Genomic DNA, 25,637 nt, shown 5'->3' with positions numbered 1-25,637 from the left:
TAAAACAGCCTTCAAATCCAATTTCATTGGTACTGGTATGGATTTAACCCTTTGTACTAGTGATTCTTGTATTGTGTAAAGCACAGAGCATTGATTTTAAGAATAAGGATAATTCCTTTAAATTGAACATGTCATTACAAAATGATCTATTGTTTAATTTTTGGTGATGTTGTTTCTAATTTTTCATTTTACTATCTTTTATCATGAAAACTGTCAGTAACTGTCCTAATAATAAGCTGACATTTTTGTTCTGTACAGATCACTTTCCAGCAGTCTCCTCCTTATTATCACAGACAGGATTACAGTGAAAGATGACATGAGTATACAGACAAGATGAGATCGATTTATTCACTATAGGTAATGCTCAGAGCTCAGCCAAAATCCCCTGCCACATGACCTCTGCACATGTCACAGAGCATGTCTAGAAAACTCTCCTACAGAAGTGAATGGGGTCAACTCCAGACTCTAGTATTGTCAATGTGGTTTTCTATAAAGTATATCTCTAAATATGGTTTAAAGCAGTTGAGGCTGACCCATAATAATGTACTAAATATGAAATAAAATGTTCAATAAAATAGAAAGATTAGACAAAAATAACACATTTGAGTATTTGGATATTATTGTTATAAAAAAAAATACATATTTGTCTTTAAATGTAAGTTCACATGAGTTTTCCATCAGATAAATCCATAGAGAAATCTGTGGTAGAATTCCAGGGCATACCCTGTCACTTCTTTTTTATCATGATGTTAATTTGAAGTACAGCGTGGATTTCCAATTATTACAATGGTACTTGGGCTCTGCGTAGATTCCAGTGTAAAACCTTTACTGGAACCTGCATGAAACAACCTCTATGCCATGAAAAACATGGCCTTACACTGACACAAAGGGAAGCAACCACACACAAGAATTATGGCAAGATACCAACTGCTGTTATATGGAAGAACTTGATGACATATGTGCTGTAACTGCTTAGCCACCTAAACATGGAGTACCTTGGGCCTTGGTAAATGAAACATGCCTCTGGACAGTGGAGGGAATTCATCAAAAGTGGTGTAGGTGCTTGTCTTTTAACCCTATTCATTTGTGTGGTGGAAATCGTGGGGGTTATTTATCAATAATGTTCTTTGCTAGATCATTTTTGTTGTTTATCTTGTTGCGTTTTTTTTCTTTTTGTCGGTGCTGCGGCAAATTTATCGATTGTGTGGAATGGCCCTACCTGTGGGTGACACTGAAGGAAATGGGTTTTAGACACAGATTTATATCATGGGTCTGGTAACTTGACAACCCTAGTGCCAGAGTACATGCTAATGGTGAGGTCTCTTCAAATTTTACTCTTTCCCGCAGGACCAGACAGGGATGCTTGCTATCACCATTATTATTTGCAGTAGTAATGGAACCCTTGGCTTCTCTGATACGTTTAACTAATGGGATGAAAGGGTTTAACTATGGTTCCTATGTGAATAAAATTGCTTTGTATGAAGATGATGCATTATTATTTTTTAAATGATACTGGTTCTTCACTAATTGCGCTAATAAAGCTTATGGATAGATACAGGATCCTGTCTGGTATTTGCATTAATTGGAACAAATCTTTCCTTATGTTGTTAGATCGGGAGGTTAATGAAAATACTTGTATAAAATGTGTAACACAGCTTAAATACCTTGGTATTGAAATTTCTTCAAATATATCTCAATATGAAACTCTAAATATAGCCCCTTTTCTAAATAATTTTAAATGAAAATCACTGGCTTGGCGCAGATTACCCTTTTCAGTTGTGGGTAGAATTAACCTTATTAAAATGGTCTATATGTCTCAACTTTTATATTTATTTCATAATTCTCCAATTAGGCTGTCTCCTAGTCCTTTTCAGAGAATCATCGGCCAATTTAGAGACTTGATCTGGAACGTCCGGAAGCCTAAACTGAAGTTGGAAAATCTTCAGAGACATAAAGATGGTTGTGGGTTGGCACTGTGTCACCTGAACAGTGGGATTCGGTTTTAAAGGCAGTCCTAAATCAATACCTGGGAGAGAGTGGTCAGCTATCTCAGATTTATATTTTATATAGGACATATCAAACACCACCTTTTCTTTACCAAATAGGTCTTAAACGATATTCAAACTGTCCGCGGTGTTCACTTCCTGAGGCAGATCTCATGCATATGTTGTGGAGTTGTACGCACTTGGAGGAATACTGGAGCTCTTTCCTCAGCATTATTGGAAGCATATCTGGTTTAGAAATACCTAGGGAACCAAGAGTCTGTATCTTGGGTTATCTGGATGATTTACCTATTGAAGTTAGTTCCAGGATTGCGGTGGGTCGTATGTTATACACTACAAGAACATTTCTTGCTCAATTTCTCTTTAGGATGAAGGTCCTTTTAAGTTGGGAAAGGGCTATATATAAATATATATATATATATATATATATATTCTAAAAGAAATATATAGGTACTTTGGCATGAAAGATATAATTGATACATTCTCCCCCCCCCCCCCCTTTTTTTTTATTTTCTCCTCCTCTGCAGCACTATGGGTGGGGAGTTGGGTGGGATAAATAAATAAGAAAGGGAGAAATTGCTTAAATCCTGTATTTTCTGTTAGAGCTCATCTGCATATATGTTTTTTTCTTATTTATTTGTTGACAAGCTCTGTATTTAATATGTGTCAATAAAAATCAATATTTATAAAAAAAAAGAATTATCATATTTCGTGCAGATATGCACAACCACACCCAGATAATTTTCTTCTGCCGCTTTCAGATCACGTCTACCATGCCTCTGAGGAGCTTGCTTTAAAGGAGAAAAGTGTGGATGAAGGCGATTTAATGGAGGAGGAGGAGCAATCATTGGATATTGATAGTGAGTCTCCCTCACATTTGGGTAGTGGTAGTGGACACATATGGTACGCAAACAACACGAGACACAAGAGAACATCGCCAAACAGGACTAGAGAACTAAACAGCAGCAAGACAACCATAGTACAAGTAACTCCTTGATGGTGGTTAGAGTAATCTTTCTACCATAAAATTTAACCCCTGCACGAAATGAGGATCCCATAAATGATTGTGTAAAAAACAATCAGCTTGCAGATATAAGAGAAAATCAGAGCAAGAGCAAGCCTGTTTCTTTTTACTAGTGCCTGATGGATACGTCAAATGTACGAAATACTACAAATTTTCCACTGTGTGAACCAAGCCTTAGGCTTTCAAGTGATGCCCCATCCACTCTATTCACCCTACCTGGCTCCTTCTGACTATGGTCAGTTTCAAAAACCATGTAAAGAGACAATGATTTGGAAGTGTTCTGGGGGCAACGTATGCTGCAAATGAGTGGTTACATTAGTAGTCAGAAGAATTGTATTTGCAGGGATTTGAGAAGCTGCAGAACAGATGTCCCATGTGCAGTGACTTCCTGGGGAATATATCGAATAGTTACAGCTTCTTACCTCAGTTTGTTCTGGATAAGGCTCAGTACCCCCTTGTAGATGTCAGAAATGCATGACGAGAACTGTAGTCTTCTACCTGCTGTTGACGCCAAGATGACTCTGGATGAACCAAGGAGCACATAAGGAGCAAGGAGCAGTGTGACAATAAGAGGTAACAAAGTGTTTTGGATGAAAGATTTGTGTTACACTGTAGCTTTATGTATGGCTTTCCTGCATCCTACTTTTAATCTTTTTGTTGTATTTCTGCTGCATACCACTTTAAAGATGACACTTTCCTGTGTTTCGGTGATGATCATTTTTTAAAAAGTGCCATCAGAAAAACACAGTCATATTAGAAGTTAATGTTGAATTTTCTTCTCAAAAATTGTTTATAAAGCTCTAATTTAGCATTCAGTGAATACAGAAGAGAGAGCTTCTGGAATGATAATATATACTGGCAAAATAGCACTGAAATATGGACTACACAAGACCACTAGAGGTGTCCTGTGGTATCTGTCCCTAAGCTGTTGGTGGTGCCTTCATGAATCAGACTAGCTTTTCCAGCACATCCTACAAATGCTCAAATAGATTAGGTCCTGGGGAATTAAGAGGCCAAGTCATCACACTGAACTCTATCATGTTCCTCAAACCATTCCTGAACAATTTTTGCAGTGTGGCCAGGGCATAATGCTGGTGAAAGAGGCCACTGCCATTACAGAATACAGCTGCCATGAAGGTACCTACTTGGTCTGTAACAATGTTTAGGTAGGTGGAACATGTTTAAGTAACGTCCACATGAATGACATTGCCCAGAGCATCACATTGTCTCCACTGGCTTTTCTTCTTTCTATTGTGCATCCTGTTTCCACCTCTTCCTATGTAATAAAAAAGACAATTGCCCATCCATATGATATAAAAGAAAGCATGATTCATCAGACCAAGCTACCTTGGTGGACCTTTTGGAAAGACATGGGCTCTGTTACATGTTACACCTGCACTCTGCTTTATTTAGGTTCCATTAAAGGTAAGAAGGCAGATACTGTGACCACAACATTAACACTAAAATGTAGCTGTGGCAGTCTGTCAGTATATATTAAAGGGGTACTCTGCCCCTAGACATCTTATCTCCTATCCAAAGGATAGGGGATAAGATGTCTGCTCGCGGGGGTCCCGCCGCTGGGGACCCCTGGGATCTCGGCTGCAGCACCCACCTGTCATTACTGCACAGAGCAAACTCGCTCTGTGCGTAATGATGGGCGATACAGGGTCCGGAGCATCATGACATCACGGCTCCGCCCCTCATGACATCACAGCCCACCCCTTCAATATGTCTATGAGGGGGGGGGGGCATGACCGCCACGCCCCCCCCACAGACTGTATTGAGGGGGTGGGCCGTGACGTCACGTGGGGCGGAACCGTGACGTCATGATGCTCCGGACCCTGTATCGGCCATTATTACGCACAGAGCGAGTTTGCTCTGTGCAGTAATGACAGGTGGGTGCTGCAGCCGAGATCCCAGGGGTCCCCAGCGGCGGGACCCCCGCGATCAGTCATCTTATCTCCTATCCATTGGATAGGGGATAAGATGTCTAGGCCACAGCTACAGTTTAGTGTTAATGTTGTGGTCACAGTATCTGCCTTCTTACCTTTAATGGAACCTAAATAAAGCAGAGTGCAGGTGTCACCGGTACTCTGCTGCTCAGTGTTTGGAACAAACTCTTCCGAACGCTGGAGCCGGGAGCTCGTGACGTCATAGTTACTAACTATGTTTGAAGTTACTATTTCATTTTCATTTATTTATTTAGAGCCTTTTTTTTTCCCTATAACTGGAAATAAATTAAGAAAATATTCCAATTATGATCAATCGAATCTTGATTTCAAATATGAATAATATAAAATGAAATGTTCAGATCTGTATCATTGGACAGGTCACTTTAGCATCCACAGTGTTGACTAGGCGAATGGCACGTGATTTTATCATTTACACATCACAACTTAAAATTGTTCAATGTGAAGCCCTTTCAGATTAAATGTATTGAACATTTTGCTGTGAAGAACAGAATCTTCTTGTAGACACAGTATGTACAACATACAGAAATGGACCCCATGATTTAGCCAGCAGCTCAAATATACACCACGGCTGCCAAACTTTAATCCCACAAAAAGAAAGTGCAACTAAAAAATATAAAGAAATAAATAATTAAATAAAGATGGCTTCCAGTTTGTGTGAGTCTTCTTACAGTAGAACATGGACATCCCCAAAATCAGGTCCAAGTTAAACATGTCTTCTCAGAAAGCTGTACAAGCATACTAGATGCACTTCTGGGGTCCCTACAATCAGTGTCAATGAAACAATTCTAGTGCATCGGATTTATCTGTTATTAGAACATTTTGCCTGATTAAAAAGTTCATCATTGAATGTAAACCCTGATCATCTAAGTTCTACATTGTCATTTTGTAATGTAAACAGCCCACCCCATTCCCTACTTATGCTCTTTGGACCACAGCAACTCTTAAGATATATGATCCAACCATGCACGATGTTTCAAACGGCTGTAGTCCTGCCCAGAAGAGGAATAGGAAAGATCAGCTGGCAGCCCCTAGGCAGTCTGTGTAGACCCCCACTTCCAATTTCTGAGCCTGACCAGGATGGTCTTCTCACCCTCTGTGGTTCTTGAGGGTTTGGTGAAATTGGTGAACTTAGGGCCCCTGGAAGTGGTTGTGTATGGGGTGGTCCTGCCAGATGTTGTTTATGGCTCACGGGTTGTTCTGGTTTAACAAGCTCATCCTGAACAGTGAGAAAAGGACTGAAGATCTTCCTGTAGATACCTCTTGTGTCAGTGAGGACCTCACTATAGGGTGGTGGTGGTTCTGCCATAAGCAATGCCTCTTCATAACATGGTGGCTGAGATAAATCTGGCTCTGAAAATAGAAGTTGCATGTAAAAATTCATAAAAATGTGTATTACATTACATAGCTTTATGCAATAATATAAAGACTATTTTCATCAGCACTCTATGACATTGCACAGATAAGTGTATCAGAAGATTACAATATTCATAGACAAACCAAAGCAAAGAAAAACTAAACAAAAAATTCCAGCAATTTGTCCATTGGTCTTGCTCTTGTTACTGTAAAACAATAATGACGATGCTGTCACTAGTTTATTGCAGCTGCATATATATGAAGTCCTGCCTTCTTGCTCCCCTGTCCTTCTATACCATAAGATTTCCCCAGATACAGGAGCATGTCACAAAACACATCACTTCTCCAGTGCAGCTGCGCTGGTTTCTTGTGTGAAGTGTATTACTATGGAAAAAGGCTAAATGATGTTTAAAGGGTCTATTCACATGTACAGTATTCTGCACAGATTTGATGCACAGGATTTGAAGCTGTGTTTAGTCATTTAGTTTACATTGAAATCTGCATCAAATCTGTGCAGAACACTGTATGTGTGAATAGACCATTATGGGAATATGTCATCTCTATATCATGCTCTAGTTGCAGGCCAAAAAACCTGTTTCTGCTTTACTATTTATTTCTTGTACACTGGTGCTTAAAACATTAACACAATATTCCCTGTGCAGTTGGACTAGTAATTTGTACAATTGTAGAACTTTGTTTTTTGTCCTGACACTGGTTGCTATAGTTAAGTTTAGAATTCCTTAAAATTTCTTTTTCATGTTAGTTTTACCCAGTGTTTATCCATTTAGTATGTAATGGTGAAATATTATTCCTTTTCAAGTGTTTAACCTTAAATTTACCATTACTAAACCTCATTCTCTACCCAGAACTCCAACTTATCCAAATCCCCTTAGAACATAACACTGTACATTCTACAAAAACAAAACAGCTTAAACAGCTTAATATATATATAACAGATTTATTTTGTCTCTATAACATCATTAACTCGTTGCGGACCTTGTGCTTACAGGTATGCCCTTGCTGCCCGGGACTTAACGCACCACGGTGTACACATACGCCCTGGGTGTTAACTAACTTTGGAACGAGTACAGGAGCTGCTCTGGCCTCATAGCAATGAGTGTCGGTTACTATCAGTGGCTGGGCATTCACCGCTAACTTTGGGCAGTGGCATGACTTCTTTAACCGTTTAGATGCCGATCAAGGCATCTAAAGGAATAAATGATCCATCCCAGCTAGCACAGGGGTCTCATTGGACCCCCTGCAACATATAAAAATGCCCAAAAATGCTAAAAGTCCCATTAAAATGAAAATGGTATCAAGAAAAACTACACATCACGGTGCAAAAAATGAGCCCTCATGCAGCCCAGCATACGGAAATATAAAAAAAGTTATAGGGGTCAGAAAATGACTATTTTAGGCATAATGATTTTGTAAAAAAAAATAAAAGTTAGACTTAGGAAATCTACATAAATTGGCAGAGAATAAAGAGAACATGTAATTTTTAACAAAACTTGCACTGCGTAAAAACCACATCCTTAAAAGTTGCAAAATTGCGCTTTAACATTTATTTTTTTAAACTGAGCCCTTATATGGGTCTGTTGTTGGAAAAATAAAGGGGTAATGTTTCTTAAATGCGAGGAGATAAACACGAAAACAAAAAATGAAAATTGTCTGTGTCCTTATAGGGTTAATAAACATAATACAGACCCATGTGTGGACCCAGTACTGACTCATGTGGTACCCCACTAATAACAGTCAACCAATTAAAGTATGTACCATGATAACCACCCTCTAATTCTTTTCCTTAAGGCAGTTACTTACTTACATTTTTCCCCAGCCCAAGCATTCTCATCGTTTGTACCAACCTTTAAAGGGGTCCTCCGCCCCTAGACATCTTATCCCCTATCCAAAGGATAGGGGATAAGATGTCAGATCGCCGCGGTCCCGCTGCTGGGGACCCCGGGGATCGCTGCTGCAGCACCCCGCTATCATTACTGCACAGAGCAAGATCGCTCTGTGCGTAATGACGGGCAATACAGGGGCTGGAGCATTATGGGCTGCGCAGTAATGATAGCGGGGTGCTGCAGCAGCGATCCCCGGGGTCCCCAGCAGCGGGACCGCGGCGATCTGACATCGTATTTCCTATCCTTTGGATAGGGGATAAGATGCCAGGGGCGGTGTACCCCTTTAAGGGGCACAATAGCAAATGATTTAATGAAAAAATCTAGATATATGACTTTTATATAAATTTCCCATCCAGTCTAGAACCTACCTCCTTGTAAAAGCTGATCAGATTTACCCACCTACGCCACCATGAATAGCCACCATGTGGTGCACGTTAGTTCACTTCTTCCTTTAATTCTACATTAGGCAATAAGCAGCAAAAACAGCAAGCTGGAGGCCATGCCTTTAATGCAGGGGTCCTCAAATTACGGCCCGCTGGCCACATGCGGCCCGCGGAGCGCATTTACCCGGCCCGCCGGGTGTTTTTGCCTTAGGACATCCCTGTGTTCCGAAAGATGCTTTCGGAACACAAGGATGCCTCTGAAGTCCCTGCGGCCCGCGTTTACTTTAAAAACGCGGGGACCGCCGGGAGCAGGCACACGCAGCGACGTCACTGACGTCCCATGCGTGCGCCCATGGCAACCGAGCGCGGAGCAGAAGAGAAGAAGCAAGGACGCGCGCGCTGGTAGTAGGTAAGTGTTTACCAGCGGCGCGTCCCTTCAGTGTTCTGACCACCGATCCTCCGGTCCTGCTATGGCCGGAGCGATGGTCGGAACACTGAAATGGGGCAGTACACAGGCATACAGCCTCCAGCCATACTTTATGGCTGGAGGCTGTATGCCTGTGGGGGAACATACTGCCAACGTAATTTGGGGGACTATACTGCCAGCCTAATGTGGGGGAACATACTGCACATAATGTGGGGGAACTATACTGCACCTAATGTGGGGAACTATACTGCCAACCTAATGTGGGGGACTATATTGCACCTAATGTGGGGGACTATACTGCCAGCCTAATGTGGGGGACTATATTGCACCTAATGTGGGGGGACATACTGCCAACGTAATGTGGGGGACTATATTGCACCTAATGTGGGGGAACTATACTGCCAGCCTAATGTGGGGGACTATATTGCACCTAATGTGGGGGAACTATGCTGCACCTAATGTGGGGGAACTACAACCTAATGTGGGTGAACTATACTGCACCTAATGTGGGGGGGGGGGAACTACAACCTAATGTGGGTGAACTATACTGCACCTAATGTGGGGGGGAACTACAACCTAATGTAGGGGAACTACTACCTAATGTGGGGGAACTATACTGCCAACCTAATATGGGGGAAGTATACTGCACCTAATGTGGGGGAATTGTACTGCACCTAATGTGGGGGAATTGTACTGCACCTAATGTTGGGGAACTGTACTGCAAACCCTAATGTGGGGGAACTACAACCTAATGTGGGGGATCTATACTGCCAACCTAATGTGGGAGGAACTGTGCTGTGTACTTAAAGTGGTAGTCCACTAATAAGATATATAAGTGTTCATAGGAATTTATTCATGTTTTGTTATCTATAGTCCGGCCCTCCAACGGTCTGAGGGACCGTGAACTGGCCCCCCGTTTAAAAAGTTTGAGGACCCCTGCTTTAATGCCTATCCCTATGGAAAAAGCCAAACTGACATAGGAGGGCACAGGGGACTTGTACATTGATTAATCTGTATGGATTACAACTGACTCTCTCATTCACCTTGTGTGGAATACAATCTGGTTGATGACCCTTAGTGGATTAAAATGTATTCTGCTGTTACCCAGTGTGGATTACGCATTGCCCTAGGTTTACTCCATAGAGATTACAGTCGATTCTGCCTGCTAGCCTGTCTGAATTTCACATTCTCCTGCAATTTACCCTGACTGTTCTAGGGTTCTTTTTGTATTCTTTCTCTCCAGAACCATCAAGGACTCTAATGCGCCCGCCAGTAAACAACGTCTGCACTGAACAGTGGACTCTTGGTTGGGAATAACACGTTCTAATAAGGCTGTATGAATAGTCATTTGTCTTGTAATCATTTCTCCGTCTTTCATTTATCTGACAGAAGGCATCAAGCACTCCCACAGTATTCTATAATTTCCTCTGCAGCCCACAAACATCCTCCTCTCTGATTGAAACACTACACGTTTATATTCAACCATATTACTCTTTTCCAGTCATCTAATATGTATTGTCTGTCTTCTCTTGCCCATTTTAACCTTTTATTTTTCGGTTTCAAACGCAACTTTTTCATTGCTACTCCTCAAAAAAGTATCTCAAAAGGTGTATTTTTATTTGGAGTAAATTTAGGGGCAAATTCATATATATCAATCTGTATTAACCATTATCAAAACATGATGAAGAGAAGAGTATCCAGCTCCCAAAGAAAAAATAGGAGAATTAAAAGTCCAAAATTGATTGATCCATGTTAAAAGCATTTAAGGAAAAACACCCAGTGAGGATAAAACCCCTAAGCCAACACGTTTCAGACCAATGGGTCCTTAGTCATGGCACAGGAGAAAAATATTAGCTGACCTTATATACAGGGTGGGCCATTTATATGGATACACCTTAATAAAATGGGAATGGTTGGCGATATTAACTTCCTGTTTGTGGCACATTAGTTTATGTGAGGGGGGAAACTTTTCGAGATGGGTGGTGACCATGGTGGCCATTTTGAAGTCAGCCATTTTGAATCCAACTTTAGTTTTTTCAATAGGAAGAGGGTCATGTGACACATCAAACTTGTTGGGAATTTCCCAAGAAAAACAATGATGTGCTTGGTTTTAGCATAACTTTATTCTTTCATGAGTTATTTACAAGTTTCTGACCACTTATAAAATGTGTTCAATGTGCTGCCCATTGTGTTGAATTGTCAATGCAACCCTCTTCTCCCACTCTTCACACACTGATAGCAACACCACAGGAGAAATGCTAGCACAGGCTTCCAGTATCTGTAGTTTCAGGTGCTGCAGAATGGGCAAAACAAAAATTGGAACAGGACCCTCAGTTTACGCAGAAAATTTTGTTCAGTGATGAGGCAAACTTTTATGAGAATGGTGAAGTTAACAAACAAAACCACCGCTATTGGTCTGACACTAACCCACATTGGATAGATCCCTCCAAGACTGTAGGAACACAAAAATTGATGGTATGGTGTGGTATATGGGGTACAAAGATAAGGGGGCCATTCTTCATCAATGGAAACCTCAAGGCCACTGGATATGCGAAATTGCTACATGATGATGTGTTTCCCTCTTTATGTACTGAAGCTGGAACGTTCCCTGAGTTTTTCCAGCAAGATGGTGCACCACCACATTATGGGTGTCAGGTCTGAGCATTCCTAGATGAACAGTTTCCTGGAAAGTGGATTGGTCATCATGGGCCAGTTGAATGGCCCCCAAGGTCTCCCGATCTGACCCCCTTAGACTTTTATCTTTGGGGTCATCTGAAGGCAATTGTCTATGCTGTGTAGATACGAGATGTGCAGCACCTGAAACTACGGATACTGGAAGCCTGTGCTAGCATTTCTCCTGCGGTGTTGCTATCAGTGTGTGAAGAGTGGGAGAAGAGGGTTGCATTGACAATCCAACACAATGGGCAGCACATTGAACACATTTTATAAGTGGTCAGAAACTTGTAAATAACTCATGAAAGAATAAAGTTACATTAAAACCAAGCACATCATTGTTTTTCTTGTTAAATTCCCAATAAGTTTGATGTGTCACATGACCCTCTTCCTATTGAAAAAACTAAAGTTGGATTCAAAATGGCCGACTTCAAAATGGCCGCCATGGTCACCACCCATCTTGAAAAGTTTCCCCCCTCACATATACTAATGTGCCACAAACAGGAAGTTAATATAACCAACCGTTCCCATTTTATTAAGGTGTATCCATATAAATGGCCCACCCTGTACTTTCTGTGTAATAACACATGGCTTAGGGAAAACCCTAGTCTTTACCTGGAAGCTTCCAGGTGGAGACTGGGGTTTACCCTAAGCCATGTGTTATTACACAGAAAGTATATGAGGTCAGCTAATATTTTTCTCCTGTGCCATGACTAAGGACCCATTGGTCCAAAACGCGTAGGCTTAGGGGGTTTTATCCTCACTGGGTGTCTTTCCTTAAACACTTTTAACATGGATCAATACATTTTGGACTTTTTAATTCTCCTATTTTTTCTTTGGTAGCTGTATACTCTTCTCTTCGTCATTATCTGCACCGATGGAACGGCTCGGCATCATCCTGGCTACCTTAAAAAACAACAAGTGCCCAGGGACTGATCTTCTATGAGCGGTGAGCTGGCTACAATTTTTTCTTTGACTTTATTATGAAAACATGCCTTGACTAGATATACAATTTCTACTTAAGACTAAACTTGCATGTCACTGTATATTAAGAGAACTGAGCTCTATTCTATATATAGCCAACAGCAATACAAAATAACAGATGGACATAAGTGGCACCCCATAGGACACTGCTACCTTCTTTATTCCTACAATTCCCTGTTTCAACTATATATGTTTGAAATGGCAAAGAAACCTGGAGGTAGAAAAGATGCAAGGCACTTATTTCTGTGCTATGAGATCACCAATGACAGGAGACTGTGCCAGTGATGTAGTGAGCAGAAGAAACAAAGCAAAGGAAGCTAAATTGGTGGGTATGGGCATTAGCTAATGCCAGGTCAGACTGTGCTGGGCTACTATAAAGGCCCGTAATATGTTGAAGGTGAGGAAAAGGATGAAGATAGAATAGAGAATAGAATAATAAAATAGACATATAACAAATGTAATATACCGTATTTATCGGGGTTTACCACGCACCAGCCAATAACACGCACCCTCATTTTACCAAGGATATTTGGGTAAAAAAGTTTTTTACCCAAATATCCATGGTAAAATGAGGGTGCGTGTGTGCGCGTGTATACCCCGATACACCCCCAGGAAAGGCAGGGGGAGAGAGGCCGTCACTGCCGCTGCCCGTTCTGTCCCCCTGACTATCGGTGCCGGTGCCCCATTGCCAGCGCCGATAGCCAGGGGGAGAGAAGCGGCCATTGCGGGCGCCGCTGCCCCGTTGCCTCCCCCCATCCCCGGTGGCATAATTACCTGTTGCCGGGGTCTGGTCCGTGCTGCTTCAGGCCTCCGGCGTGCGTCCCCTGCATCGTTGCTATGGACTGCGCGGCGCTGTGCAGCGCATAGCAACGACGCAGGGGACGCACACCGGAGGCCTGAAGCAGTGCGGACCCGACCCCGGCAACAGGTAATTATGCAACCGGGGATGGGGGGAGGCAACGGGCAGCGGCGTCGGCAATGGGTGCCGCTGCCCCTTCTCTCACCCTGGCTGTCGGCGCCGCTTCTCTCCCCCTGGCTATCGGCGCCGGCAATGGGGCGCCGGCACCGATAGTCAGGGGGACAGAACGGGCAGCGGCGCTGATAGCCAGGGGGAGAGAAGGGCCGGCAGCAGGGCTCTAGACCCCAGGAAAGGCAGGGGGAGAGAAGCCGGCAGCGACGGCCTCTCTCCCCCTGCCTTTCCTGGGGGTGTATCGGGGTATACATGCGCACACACGCACCCTAATTTTACCATGGATATTTGGGTAAAAAACTTTTTTTTACCCAAATATCCTTGGTAAAATGAGGGTGCGTGTTATAGGCCGGTGCGTGGTATACCCCGATAAATACGGTACTTTATGGAATAAACATCACTTGATTTCACAATACTGGAGTGCTGCAGGACTATCCATATTGCTGGGACGGGAACAGTTCCTGACCAGGACAAGAAACTCTGCGTGCAACCATCAATTATAGGACATTTTATAATGTATGCTGCTCTTCTTCTTTTGTTCTTAAAGGGGTACTCCCGTGGAAAACTTTTTTCAACTGGTGCCAGAAAGTTAAACAGATTTGTAAATTACTTCTATTAAAAAATCTTAATCCTTTCACTACTTGTTAGGGGCTATATACTACAGAGGAAATGATTATCTTTTTAGATTTCTCTGATGTCATGACCACAGTGCTCTCTGCTGACCTCTGCTGTCCATTTTAAGAACTGTCCAGAGTACGAGAAAATCCCCATAGCAAACATATGCTGCTCTGGACAGTTCCTAAAATGGACAGCAGAGGTCAACAGAGAGCACTGTGGTCATGACATCAGAGAAATCCAAAAAGATAACCATATGCTCTGTAGTATATAGCCCCTAAAAGTACTGGAAGGATTAAGATTTTTTAATAGAAGTAATTTACAAATCTGTTTACCTTTCTGGCACCAGTTGATCTAAAAAAAAAGTTTTTCAGTGGAGTACCCCTTTAAGGGAGAAAAGCAGCTGTCAGAGGTGCATGGCAGTGGCTTCCGGAGTCATTGGCTTCTTGCTCTGTCACTTAGTGACTCAGGCCTGCAGCTTACACAAAGCCATAAGTTGTGCAGGGCTGCTGTGTCCTGGGATACACACGAGCAAAGATACCTCTCATCATAGGCACTTTCACCAAAGAAGGATGAGGCCTGGCAGATCTGCATAGTTAAGTTAAGTTAGCTTTTTGTTACTTTATGTTTGGCACCAGGGGGGACTTACATATCAGGGGGCAATACCTACAGGCCTACCGGGAGGCCCTAGCTGCCTAACTACTTAAGGGCAACCTACCTACCAAATGGGGGAACCTACCTATCATGGGCCCTTCCAATCTACTGGGGTAAACATACTTACCAAATGAGGGGGACCTTCCTATCAGGGGCCCTATGTACTTAATTATGGGACATACGTACATACTGGAGAAAACTAACTATTTAATGAGGGGACTACCTCCCTACTTAATGGTAGGACATACCTACATACTTAAAGGGTAGCTCCCACCATCCTATATTTTTTTTTCTGTCCCTGCCTATTGCACATCTATCCCTAACCCCCTCATTGCTTTAATTTTTTTTTACTATATTAAAAAGAACTTTTTTTCAGCCTGGTAGTGTGCTCACTACCATGCAGACTTCCCCAGCAGGCACGGTCACTGATGACTGCTGGGGCCGACACTTCCGCCCTTAGTTCATCTACACAGGGTGCCTCCAGCTGTTTCACCACTACAACTCCCAGCTTGCCCTGACATCTATTGGCTGTCAGGGCATGCTGGGAGTTGTAGTAGTGAAACAGCTGGAGGCACCCTGTGTAGATGAACTATAAGTTAGTGTCATGCGGCGCTACTACGTTCCCTCCGTCACACCGCTAACCCCCCCCCCCCCCCCCGCACCCCATTCCCTACATCACACCGCTACACACCCCCCCCCCACCCCCATTCCCTCCGTCACACCGCTCTCAGCCAGTGGCCGGGTAGCCAATGCGCTCGCTCCCGCCTGTCTGATTGACAGGCCGGGAGCGAGTGCAATGTAAATGAATTAGGACCGATTGCCCGGCCGCAATCGGTCTGAATTCAGGCGTGACGTCACGCCGTGCTGCAGCCGGCCACTAGGAAGGAGACCCCTAGTGGCCGGTTTTCAAAATAAATAATGAAAATATATTACAGATATGTTGTAGTACATAAGTACTACAACATATCAAAAAATTAAGTGCTCATTTAAGGGGGGCTCACAGTGCTCATTTAAGGGGGGCTTCCCCTTCAGTCTGCTTGTGATTGAAGGAGGTGGTCAGAAAGCTAGAAACAGCCAAACTGACAATTTTACACAATGACAGTAACTCCCTTTGACTCTAGTGGGAACAGCAAAGCACCCATTAAAAATAGTAAGATCATAAGATTCCGTATCTTAGGCTGGGTTCACATCACGTTTTCTCCCATACGGGAGCACATACGGCACGGGGGAGCTAAAACCTCGTGTTCCCGTATGCCTTTCTATGCGCTCCCGTATGTAATTCATTTCAATGAGCCGGCCGGAGTGAAACGTTCGTTCGGCTCATTTTTGCGCCGTATGCGCTTTTACAACCGGACCTAAAACCATGATTGACCACAGTTTTAGGTCCAGGGAAAAAGCGCATACGGGGCAAAAATTAGCCGACCGGACCGAACGTTTCACTCCGTCCGGCTCATTGAAATGAATTACATACGGGAGCGCATAGAAAGGCATACGGGAGCGCAAGGTTTTAGCTCCCCCCTGCCGTATGCGCTCCCGTATGGGAGAAAACGTGAAGTGAACAAGCTACATTGTTCTAAAAAAGTTTTTTTGTTAGTGTGAGCTTTCCTCCATATCAATATCCTGTGTGAGCTGCCCTCCAAGTATGCTCTCTCCTGTTTCCTCACTTTGAGCTGCTGTGTATAATCTCTCTCTCTTCTATCTCTAAGTAGTAAAAGAATGGAGGGGGAAAGCTGAAAGTCATCAGAAACAGTTTTTAACAAAAATGTTTGTCACATTCCTCAGCACTGCAAGCTAGGTATAAGACTTAAAGGGGTACTCCGAGGCTAAACATCTCACCCCCTATCAACCTATCAAAAGAATAGGGGATAAGATGTTATCACCTATCCCATAAACTTGCATTGAGGGGGCGGGGCGTGATGTCACAAGGGGGCGGGGCCGTGACAGCACGATACTCCGTCCCCTGCACCGCCTGTCATCAGCCACAGAGGGATCCTCGCTCTGTGCAGCTAAAAAAAAGGGGTTCTGCAGGAGAGAACGCGGGGCGGGATCCCAGTGGCGGGATCCCAGTGATCTAACATCTTATCCCCTATCCTTTTGATAGGGGATAAGATGTTTAGCGCCGGAGTACCCCTTTAAGGTACTTTTACATGGTCCGATTAGTGGGCAAATGAGTGTATGTAGGAACCCTCGTTTGCGCTAATCAATCCTTGTATAAAGGCCAAGGATCAGTCAATGAATAAGCAAACACTCATTCACTGGCTGATTGTTTCTTTTGTGTGGCCAATAAAAACACTCTTAGTAGTTACATATAGCCCTATGTAAACAGGTGAAGTTTGGCTTACAATAATGAAATGAAAGGCCACACAAAGGATCCAGCAATCATTTGTGGCTTAGCTCCACATTTAATTGACCCTTGTGAGGGGTCAGCAAACAAGCGCCAATCAGTGAGATCGCCCATCAGGCTGTGTAAAAGAGCCATAACACAGATTGCACAGCAGGAACATGATAGGACATTTTTAATGAACACTATTTAGAAAGTGTCTTCATTTTGCATTTAGGAAGCAAATGAACAATAAAAAATGCAAAGGTGTCCATCGCCTTTAAGGCTAGGTTCAGACTACGGAATTTCCGACAGAAATTCAGTCGTAAAATTTCCGTCCGAAATTCCGCTTGCTAAAATGTCTAGTGTAGTGAATGGGTTTCCGTTCACAAATTCACACTTCGGAATTTGTGAAGCGGAAAATCCGCTTAGAAATTTCCGCCTGAAGAAAGGCGGTGCTCTTTCTTCAGGCGGAAATCCGCGCGGAACACATTGCAGTCTATTAGAGACTGCAGTGTCCGCGCGGTCCTAGCGCCGACTGGTTCAGCCGGCGCTGGCCGCACTCAGTATCTCCGGGCGGAAATTTTCTGCCTGGAGATTCCGTAGTCTGAACCTAGCCTAAAGGTGTAGTGTGGCCCTACAAAAGTTTAAAGAGGTGCTCCGGGGAAAACTTTTTTTTTTAAATCAACTGGTGCCAGAAAGTTAAACAGATTTGTAAATTACTTCTATTAAAAAATCTCAATCCTTCCAGTACTTATTAGCTGCTGAATACTATAGAGGAAATTATTTTCTATTTGGAACACAGAGCTCTCTGCTGACATCACGAGCACAGTACATCTCTGTCCATTTTAGGAACTGTCCAGAGCAGCATATGTTTGCTATGGGGATTAGGAGATTAGGAGTAGGAAAAAATCCCCATAGCAAACATATAATGCTCTGGACAGTACCTAAAATGGACAGAGATGTCAGCAGAGAGCACTGTGCTTGTGATGTCAGCAGAGAGCACTGTGTTCCAAAAAAAAAAAAAAAAAAAAGAATTTCCTCTGTAGTATTCAGCAGCTAATAAGTACTGGAAGGATTAAGATTTTTTAATAGAAGTAATTTACAAATCTGTTTACCTTTCTGGCACCAGTTGATTTAAAAAAAATAAATAAATAAAAGTTTTCCACCGGAGTACCCCTTTGAGGTATGTGCTCAGTGACCTGCTTCAGCCAGGCTGTGGGGGCGCAGTTAAAGAGGGGCAGGAAGTGCTCAGCAGGGACCAGGCACTGATGGACGGTGGATATAATATAAATATAATATAATAATTTTTTTTTATATTAAATCAAACTAAAAATTCATGAGGCCGGATAACGACTTTAAAGTGGACCTGTGGCCTCTCCTGGCATGTAAATACTTGTATTTCCTGTGCAATAATAATTCTGAAGAATCATTTCTTCTACCTCTGCATTGTGCCATTCCTAAATTATTCCTCCTGAAAATGTATAAATAAATTTACAACTGGGTGTTACCCCTTGTCAACGGAATATGTTCCTCCACAGACACTGTCCGTTTGATTGGCCAATTCTCAATTTATCAATAAACCTCTAGGAGAAATAACTGAGGAGATATTCAATGCAGAATAATAATTTAAAAAAAAGCTCTGGACTATTTCATGAAGAGAAATTAGTAAAACTGATGTTGCAGAAGAAATGTCAGGTCATCAAATTATTATTAATTTATGGCTTATTAAGAATGGCTTATTGTGGTAAGTAAGTTTGTAATCCAGCACTATATGAAGCATCACATGACAGCACCTACAGTTTCAGGTATGGTACTGTTGCATGCATGAGAGTTTAAAAGGGGTATTCCCATCTGGGATATCTATGGTGTGTCTACAGAATATACATTTCTGATAGTTGTGCTGTTTTGCACAGTTTGCGTAATTCCTATAAACTTTAAAGGGGTACTCCGGTGGAAAACTTTTTTTTTTTTTTTTAAATCAACTGGTGCCAGAAAGTTAAACAGATTTGTAAATTACTTCTGTTAAAAAAATCTTAATCCTTCCAGTACTTATTAGCTGCTAAATACTACAGAGGAAACACTTTTCTTTTTGGAACACAGAGCTCTCTGCTGACATCACAAGCACAGTGCTCTCTGCTGACATCTCTGTCCATTTTAAGAACTGTCCAGAGTAGGAGAAAATCCCCATAGAAAACATATGCTGCTCTGGACAGTTCCCAAAATGGACAGAGATGTCAGCAGAGAGCACTGTGGTCATGATGTCAGCAGAGAGCTCTGTGTTCCAAAAAGAAAAGTATTTCCTCTGTAGTATTCAGCAGCTAATAAGTACTGGAAGGTAATTTACAAATCTGTTTAACTTTCTGGCATCCTTTAATGGGGTTTGTGTAAACAACATAGCACTGCCAGCAAGGCTGTTTTCGTAACTTCAAAGGGTAGAACCATATGTGGCACACTTTTTTCAATTCTTATGATAAAGAAGACTTGTAGCCTCTGGAGATTAAACCTTTTTTCCTCTCGGGGCAGATGGAGTGTCCTCTTGTCTTTTGAGGGGGTTTTACCTGAAACAGCTTTTTACAATATTTTTGTATGGGCCATTTATATGAAGTGAATGTGTCAACAGAAAATGACCTGTTCTTTTTTTTTATTGGATTTTTATGTGAACCATAATTTCCTAATTTTTATCTACATATAATAATCCTGGAATGTTGTAGTTTCCATTCTGGCCACTAGGCATAAAACTATGCTAAGACTTTCTGTTAATATATACACAAAATGAAATCTAAAAAATAAGAACATAGAAAGAAATTAGAAAAAAAGGACATATTTCAGTATCTGACTCTGAACAGAAAGAATAAATCTAGGTAACACATTCCCTTCAAATATGTAGTTCATATTTTCCTTTTAATGCCTCTTCTTGAGACTAAAGAAATGTAATTCTTGTAATCTTTGCTCTTTCCTAAATTGCCCCATACTAGATTAGTTGCCCTCCTTTGTACATTTTCCTGTTCCAGGGCATCTGTCAGTACATCACCCTGTTAGTGCTTTCTATCCTGCCACACACACTTTGCTGTCCATACTAGATTAGTTGCCCTCCTTTGTACATTTTCCTGTTCCAGGGCATCTGTCAGTACATCAGCCTGTGAGTGCTTTCTATCCTGCCACACACACTTTGCTGTCCATACTAGATTAGTTGCCCTCCTTTGTACATTTTCCTGTTCCAGGGCATCTGTCAGTACATCAGCCTGTGAGTGCTTTCTATCCTGCCACACACACTTTGCTGTCCATACTAGATTAGTTGCCCTCCTTTGTACATTTTCCTGTTCCAGGGCATCTGTCAGTACATCAGCCTGTGAGTGCTTTCTATCCTGCCACACACACTTTGCTGTCCATACTAGATTAGTTGCCCTCCTTTGTACATTTTCCTGTTCCAGGGCATCTGTCAGTACATCAGCCTGTGAGTGCTTTCTATCCTGCCACACACACTTTGCTGTCCATACTAGATTAGTTGCCCTCCTTTGTACATTTTCCTGTTCCAGTGCATCTGTCAGTACATCAGCCTGTGAGTGCTTTCTATCCTGCCACACACACTTTGCTGTCCATACTGAAAATAGGTTGCAGAGATCAATGCATCACTTTGTGCAGCACAGTGTGTGCAGAGGAATAGCAGTGAGTCAAAGCATAATAGAGCTGGGTACTGTACAGACTTTATGGGGGTGTCAGGCATCCAGGTTGCCTACTGCAAGCTGAAATCAGTAAAGCATATATATATGTGATTAGCTGTGGGGTGAAGGGGGCAGAGGCATATTTTTAATGCTGCATCTTTGCTGTCAATAAGTTCTACTACTGATCTGTACGAGACAACATTCTTACCTTGACTCATGGAAGGGATGTCCCGGCTAGCAGCACTTGGAGCAGGTCCTAGGAACATGCAAATAGAAAAGATGCATTATTTTCTTCCATCAGACAGCACTGTACTGTTGACATTATATTTTTTATTGCTTTTCACTCTCTTACCATTCCTGCGGGTGGCAGACCATGGGCGAGCCTGTGCTGCGGGCGGTGGTGCCTGAGATGCTGCTTGTGCGCGGATTCTGTGTGCCACCGGAATGCGTGGGCTGCTAACATATTCCTCATACTGAAGAGGCTCAATCTGTACAGAACGTAAACTCTGCTCCCGCAGCCTCTCCTCCCTGCGTCGCTTCATGCGACGCCTTAGAAAACTGCAGAGACAGCACAGCAATACTATCAGCCCCCAGATAAGCCAAAATCCAGCAAAACAACTGAGGAAAGTGTATGTGCCCTGAGACATAACCATCTTATTCTGCCATACAGAGGGGCAGGAACCCCCAAACACGCACTGCAGATTCACAGATGGGGGCACCAGCGTCAGGTATTCTTTGTGCAAAGATGGCATATCATCCCTAGCTCTTCTTTTTTGTAATCTTAGTATCCATGGTCTCAGTTCTTTTCATATTGTGCTGTGTTCTCTGGATTTTTTCCACCCATGAATCTCATTATTCACCAAATGTTTCTTTTGGGAAGTCTGGAATGCCTCTGTTTATGGCCAGCTGTCATCTGGCATATCTACAACTCGAGAGCGTGTTGTGGTGCGCACAGGTTCTGAAGATCAGCCAGGCTGGTGGCAGTAAGCATATTGCTTTATTACAGAAGAGTGTCTTATATTTATCTAGAACCCAGTTAAAGGGCTTCTAATGCTGTCCATAGAAATGCGTGAGTGTCCATAAAGCACATTTTCATTTTCCAACATTTTGGCAGAATGCTTTTAAAATGGCCTTTTTCAAATACCTTATCTGTAAAAAACAAAAACAAAAAAACAAACAAAAAAACATACAGTATTACAATAAGTTCTATACATAATTATAATGTTATCATCAATAACAAAGCTAACCAGAATGTATCACTTGTATTTATTTTTAGGGATTAAAGGGATTCAGATTTTTTTCTGATCCAGTTTTATTCTATTTTCCTTAGTTATAGGAACAGCTTGCTGCACTGAGCTATAAACAGCAATTGCAGATTTGCAATACAGAAGACACATGGACATGAACATTTTAGTCAGAAAACAACCTATTGCCTTTAGTTAAAAAACAACCTATTGACTTTATGGAATAGTGTTTGGGGCATGCTCTGCGACCTGTGTAAAGGCCACTGTGGAGACAGAATTCAAAAGGAATGGGGAATACAGTTGAAACCAGAAGTTTACATACACTATATAAAAAGACACATATACACGTTTTTCTTCCTATCTGACATGAAATCAGAATAAACCTTACCCGTTTTAGGTCAATTAGGATTACCAAAATTATTTATATTTGCCAAATGCCAAAATAATGAGAGAAAACATTTTAAGGCATTTTTATTACTTTCTGCAAAGTCAAAATTGTACATACATATTATTAGTATTTGGTAGCATTGCCCTTAAACTGTATGACTTGGGTCAATTGTTTTGGATATCCTTCTACAAGCTTCTCACAATAGTTGGTAGGAATTTTGGCCCATTCCTCCTGACAGAACTGGTGTAACTGAACCATGTTTGTAAGTCACCTTGCTTTTACCTGCCTTTTCAGCTTTGCCCATAACTTTTCAATGTGATTGAGATCAGGGCTTTGTGATGGCCACTCCAAAACATTGACTTTGTTATCCTTAAGCCACTTTGTAACCAGTTTGGCAGTATGCTTCAGGTCATTGTCCATTTGGAAGATCCATTTCTGCCCAAGCTTTAACTTACTGGCTGATGTCTTGAGATGCTGCTTCAGTACTGCCACATAATCTTCTTTTCTCATGATGCCATCTATTTTGTGAAGTGCACCAGTCCCTCCTGCAGCAAAACAACTGTTACAGAGCCCAACAGGAGGCATAACGGGCACAGAGGATCCCATTCACTTGATTAGGATTCTCTGACGTCCGTTATTGCGGCCGTTATTCCGCCGGAAGATAGAGGGAGAAAAAAGCACTAATTTGTCTCCCGCTATCTTCCAATGGACCCGTTACTGACGGGCAGTAGAGGTAGTGTAAAAGGAGCCTAATCTAGCTTTTATGTTTCTTTTGGAGTAATGGCTTCTTTCTGGCAGAGTGGCCTTTCAGCCCATGTTGATACGGTACTTGTTTCACTGTGGATAATGATAAAATCTTACCAGCTTCCGCCAGCATCTTCACAAGATCTTTTGCTTTTGTTCTTGGGTTGATATGCAAATGTCGGCCCAAAGCACATTCATCTCTGAGACACAGAACCTGTCTCCTTCCTGAGCGATATGATGGCTGGACATTCCCATCTTGTTTGTACTTGTGTATAATTGTTTGTACAGATGAACGAGGCACCTGCAGGTACCTGGAAATTTAACTCAAGGATTATCCAGACTTGTGCAAGTCCATAATTCTCTCCCTGATATCTTCCTGATTTCTTTAGACTTTCCCATGATGTTACACACAGAAGTGTGTTTCTGGTGTGCATTAACCTCTTAAGGACCCAGGACGTATGGGTACGTCCTGGGTCCCGGTCCTGCGATATAACGCGGGGTCACACGGTGACCCTGCATCATATCGCGGCGGGCCCGGCGTCATAGTGAAGCCGGGACCCGCCTCTAATAGCGCGCGGCACTGATCGCTGTGCCGTGCGCTATTAACCCTTTAGCCGCGCGCTCAAAGCTGAGCCGCGCGGCTAAAAACGAAAGTGAAAGTTGCCAGTTAGCTCAGGGAGCTGTTCGGGATCGCCACGGTATAATCGTGGCATCCCGAACAGCTGTAGCACAGGAGGAGGTCTTCTTACCTTCTCCTGTGCTGTCCGATCGCCGAATGAATGCTTCAAACCTGAGATCCAGGCTTGAGCTTTCAATCGCCGAAAACACTGATTGATCCATTCCTATGGAGATGGATCAATCAGTGTAAAAGATCAGTACATGCAATGTTATAGCCCCCTATAGGAGCTATAATATTGCATAAGAAAAGTGTAAAAAAATCATTAACCCTTTCAATTATCCCTTCCCCTAATAAAAGTTTGAATCACCCGGCATTTCCAAAAAAAAAAAAAACATTATGTAAATAATAATAAAAATAAACATATGTGGTATCGCCGCGTGCGGAAATGTCCGAATTATAAAAATATACCGCTTTTTAAACCGCTCGTTCAATGGCGTACGCGCAAAAAAATTCCAAAGTCCAAAATAGCGCATTTTTGATCACATTTTATACCACAAAAAAGTGAATAAAAAGTGATCAAAAAGTCTGATCAGAAAAAAAATGGTACCACTAAAAACTTCAGATGACGGCGCAAAAAATGAGTCCTCAAAGCGCCCTGAACACAGAAAAATAAAAAAGTTATAGGGGTCGAAAGATGACCATTTTAAACCTATAAATTTTCCTGCATGTATTCATGATTTTTTTCGGAAGTGATACAAATTCAAACCTATAGCCGTTTGGACCTACAGAATAAAGATAAGGTATCATTTTTGACAAAAAATGTACTGTGTAAAAACAGAAGCCCCCAAAACTTACAAAATAGTGTTTTTTCATCAATTTTGTCGCACATTGATTTTTTTCCCCTTTCACCGTAGATTTTTGGGTAAAATGACTAATGTCATTACAAAGTAGAATTAGTGACGCAAAAATTAAGCCATTATATATCATTTTAGGTGAAAATTTTTAAGAGTTATGATTTTTTAAAGTTAAGGAGGAAAAATTGAAAATGAAAAAACGGAAAAAGCCCGGGTCCTTAAGGGGTTAAAATACATCCACAGGAAAGCCATGCGCGCAGCTTGCTGAACAGGACGTGTTCTATGTGAGCTCCGCGTCACCCGCTGCTCCTACACCTCTATTAGCGCTATTTTAACAGCTCCCAAGCGGCGAAAACTACTTATCAACCTGGCTGAGATGTCTAAGACTGAGAAGGCCGTAATATCGGGTCACAACTCTCTCTTTCTCAAACTATTCCTGATATCTTGAAGTCCGGCACAAAATCCAACATAGCGCCGACTGCCTTGCGCACGCCCAGCTCAGAGCTCCAGTTCCTCTGCCATTGGACCCAATGAACGCTGCTGAGCTCTATAAATCTATCCACCAGATGTTTAACCCCTTAAGGACCAGGTCATTTTACGACTTAGGACCAGAGCGTTTTTTGAACTTCTGACCACTGTCACTTTAAACATTAATAACTCTGGAATGCTTTTAGTTATCATTCTGATTCCGAGATTGTTTTTTTGTGACATATTCTACTTTAACATGGTGGAACATTTTTGTGGTAACTTGCATCCTTTCTTGGTGAAAAATCCCAAAATTTGATGAAAAAATTGAACATTTTGCATTTTTCTAACTTTGAAGCTCTCTGCTTTTAAGGA

General features: G+C 42.2%; 1 protein-coding gene and 1 long non-coding RNA gene across 3 annotated transcripts in view; one reads left to right on the top strand and one right to left on the bottom strand.

Annotated features, from left to right (window-relative positions):
* LOC130369593 (uncharacterized) overlaps window positions 1–3,049 on the top strand; it is a 74,522-nt gene extending 71,473 nt beyond the window's left edge. Inside the window, exon 2 of the long non-coding RNA XR_008892825.1 lies at window positions 259–3,049. This is a non-coding gene — a long non-coding RNA (uncharacterized LOC130369593). The remainder of the gene's footprint in view (window positions 1–258) is intronic.
* A 2,489-nt stretch (window positions 3,050–5,538) lies between these two features.
* Window positions 5,539–25,637, bottom strand: part of PRR7 (proline rich 7, synaptic) — a 76,785-nt gene continuing 56,686 nt past the window's right edge. For both annotated transcript variants that reach the window (XM_056575013.1, XM_056575014.1), the window contains exons 2-4: window positions 21,301–22,097; window positions 21,157–21,204; window positions 5,539–6,350 (exon numbers count right to left, since the gene is read on the bottom strand). In XM_056575013.1, the coding sequence (XP_056430988.1) occupies window positions 5,974–6,350; window positions 21,157–21,204; window positions 21,301–21,700 (825 nt within the window). In that variant the 5' untranslated portion in view covers window positions 21,701–22,097 and the 3' untranslated portion in view covers window positions 5,539–5,973. The remainder of the gene's footprint in view (window positions 6,351–21,156; window positions 21,205–21,300; window positions 22,098–25,637) is intronic.

The sequence above is a fragment of the Hyla sarda genome, chromosome 4 (genome assembly GCF_029499605.1).
Source record: "Hyla sarda isolate aHylSar1 chromosome 4, aHylSar1.hap1, whole genome shotgun sequence".
Lineage (NCBI taxonomy): Eukaryota > Metazoa > Chordata > Amphibia > Anura > Hylidae > Hyla > Hyla sarda.
This window is presented reverse-complemented; position numbering and strand designations above follow the sequence as displayed.